This window comes from Cornus florida, unplaced genomic scaffold (genome assembly GCF_030987335.1).
Source record: "Cornus florida cultivar Cherokee Brave unplaced genomic scaffold, ASM3098733v1 CherokeeBrave_3.0.0_Hap2_Chr10, whole genome shotgun sequence".
In the NCBI taxonomy this organism is placed as follows: Eukaryota; Viridiplantae; Streptophyta; class Magnoliopsida; order Cornales; family Cornaceae; genus Cornus; species Cornus florida.
This window is the reverse complement of record NW_026775580.1, coordinates 63818725-63820752: the sequence shown is the minus strand read 5'-3', so window position 1 is coordinate 63820752 and position 2028 is coordinate 63818725. Positions and strand designations below refer to the sequence as shown.

General features: G+C 35.7%; 1 protein-coding gene across 1 annotated transcript; it reads right to left on the bottom strand.

Moving 5' to 3' along the window:
- LOC132279271 (signal peptidase complex-like protein DTM1) lies at positions 1-1304 on the bottom strand. Its single transcript, XM_059781201.1, has 2 exons — positions 922-1304; positions 1-276 (listed from the first exon to the last, which is right to left on the bottom strand). Exons 1-2 carry the CDS (start codon positions 1170-1172, stop codon positions 189-191), a joined length of 339 nt encoding a protein of 112 aa, XP_059637184.1. The 5' UTR covers positions 1173-1304; the 3' UTR covers positions 1-188.
- Between the last annotated feature and the right edge of the window lie 724 nt (positions 1305-2028).

Genomic DNA, 2028 nt, shown 5'->3' with positions numbered 1-2028 from the left:
GAGTGCAACAATATTTGGAATGCTACAAATAATGAAAAATGTCTCAGCCATTTGTATGCAGAGATCCCAAGGTCCTGCAAACTCCACACAACTTCATTAAGAAGCACTGAACTTACAATTGATTAGTCTATCTATTACCCAAAAATCTCATAAATTGCAAGCGGTCATACATATGAAAAGCAAGTCCACTAGCTTGATATGAACATCCACCACTTGTACAGAGCAAAACCATAAATTACAGTGTAAATAACCAGTCTGGCAGGGTAGAACCTAAACCTGCATTTAAGGGAGAATTATTAAACAGCTGTGACGGAAAGATCAAAGTCACACGTATCAATTATATTTATATGAGTAGAGGATCACGTCTTATATGCATAGGTGATATACAATTAAATTGATAAACCAATTACACGATGATTCTTCATACATTTATGTTCTGTTATGATTGAGATTAGTCAAAGAGGAGAGTAATATCATTAACCTGACTACTTGTGTGGTTCGTTTCGTAATTACCTCCTTAAATCAACTTGTAATATAAATGAATTATTCATATTTCGAATCACAGTTCGGGTTGGGAGTAAGTAGCAACTTTCAAATAGTCAAGGTGATTAGTAGCACCACCAAGGTATTTGCAAAACAGAGGGTTTTTTTTTTTAAGTAATCAATCTCGTGAGGTGGATTAATATATTCCATGCTACAATCAAATAAATCTTTATACATAAAAAAGATTTTCAGCGGCCTATAACTAAAAAACAATTTGTTTCCTTGCATGAAATTGATGTTTTGAAATTAAAATCAGAAAAAAAATCATTTCAAAGGCAGACGCCAGTTACATGCAACCGAACATAGCAAAAAGCTTGCAAATCAGCAAAATTAATTCAATAAATGAGTGGGAATATAGGAAAAGATGATGACGACGACCTTGAAGGTGTGTGATCATGAGACAGAGAGGCCATGCGAATGTCCTGCGCAGAAAGAGAGAGGGGAGTGCACCACTGAGAGACGGGGCGGTCGAAGTACTCCCAATCGGGCAGCAACACACCAGCAATTCCACAGATGCCAAACAGGTAAGTCCCTAACATCTTCTTCCAAGATTGTGTGTAGAGTCCTATTAAGACTAGTACCAAAGCCAGCCAAACCAGGGATGATCTCAAAGCGGCGTCGTTGGCCATGGATGTATACCTAGATCAGTAATAGTAACAGTATTTTAAAGTACTACAAAAGTGGAGGACAAGGGAGAGATGACAAATAGTTGGGGGAATTAATTGTACTGGTTATGGCTTTTGCAGGGATATATATATATACACATACATATATATATATATGTGTATGAGATTATTTAGATTTGGAGTTAGTTGGGACTGCTTTAAAACCATTTCCCAACGGTTTTCTTAAATGGACTTATCATGTTTTACTTGTTGAGTTTCTCAATTGCTGACATTAATTTATTATACCTTAATAATTTTTCTCTCTCTCTATATATATTATATATATATTTATGTAATACCTAACTTTAATAGTAAGGTTGCTTGATTAAAAATCACGAAGGCAACCTCTCTATGCAAAGCTAATACTACACAAGTCTCGCAGTCGGGTAGCCCTTTAGTCCTAATTGTTGCAAGAATATCTTCTTTCAGGTTTCCCCATCTATTGGAGGACCTTTGGTTGCCTCCCCCACAAAAAGTGACTCATGTCAGTTACCCAAACACGCATGAGAGTCGGACACATCCGGTTTTTTTAGGAATAAAATCACAAAACTCACGTCTACTATCATATTGGTGCAAAAATACTCCATTAAATAGATCCCTCAACTAACAAAACTCATTATTTTACCTCTAAATTCGTGACCAATCCATTAATTGAACTATGAAACGATAAATTTGACTTTATTATGTAATATTAAATTAAAACTTAGAAATTATTTTTTTAAGTGATGATTTTACATTTTCTTTATTAACAACTGAGGATGCAGCAAGTGGCATGGGCCGGATATAGTTCGCTGGAACGGGATCGGGTCGAACAATTGAA

Excerpts from the sequence above, each read along its gene's own strand:
- LOC132279271 (XM_059781201.1), bottom strand. The coding sequence starts at position 1,172 with ATGGCCAACGACGCCGCTTTGAGATCATCCCTGGTTTGGCTGGCTTTG. Across the intron at positions 277-921 it reads CATGATCACACACCTTCAAG|GTTTAGGTTCTACCCTGCCA; the intron begins GTCGTCGTCATC and ends CCTTAAATGCAG.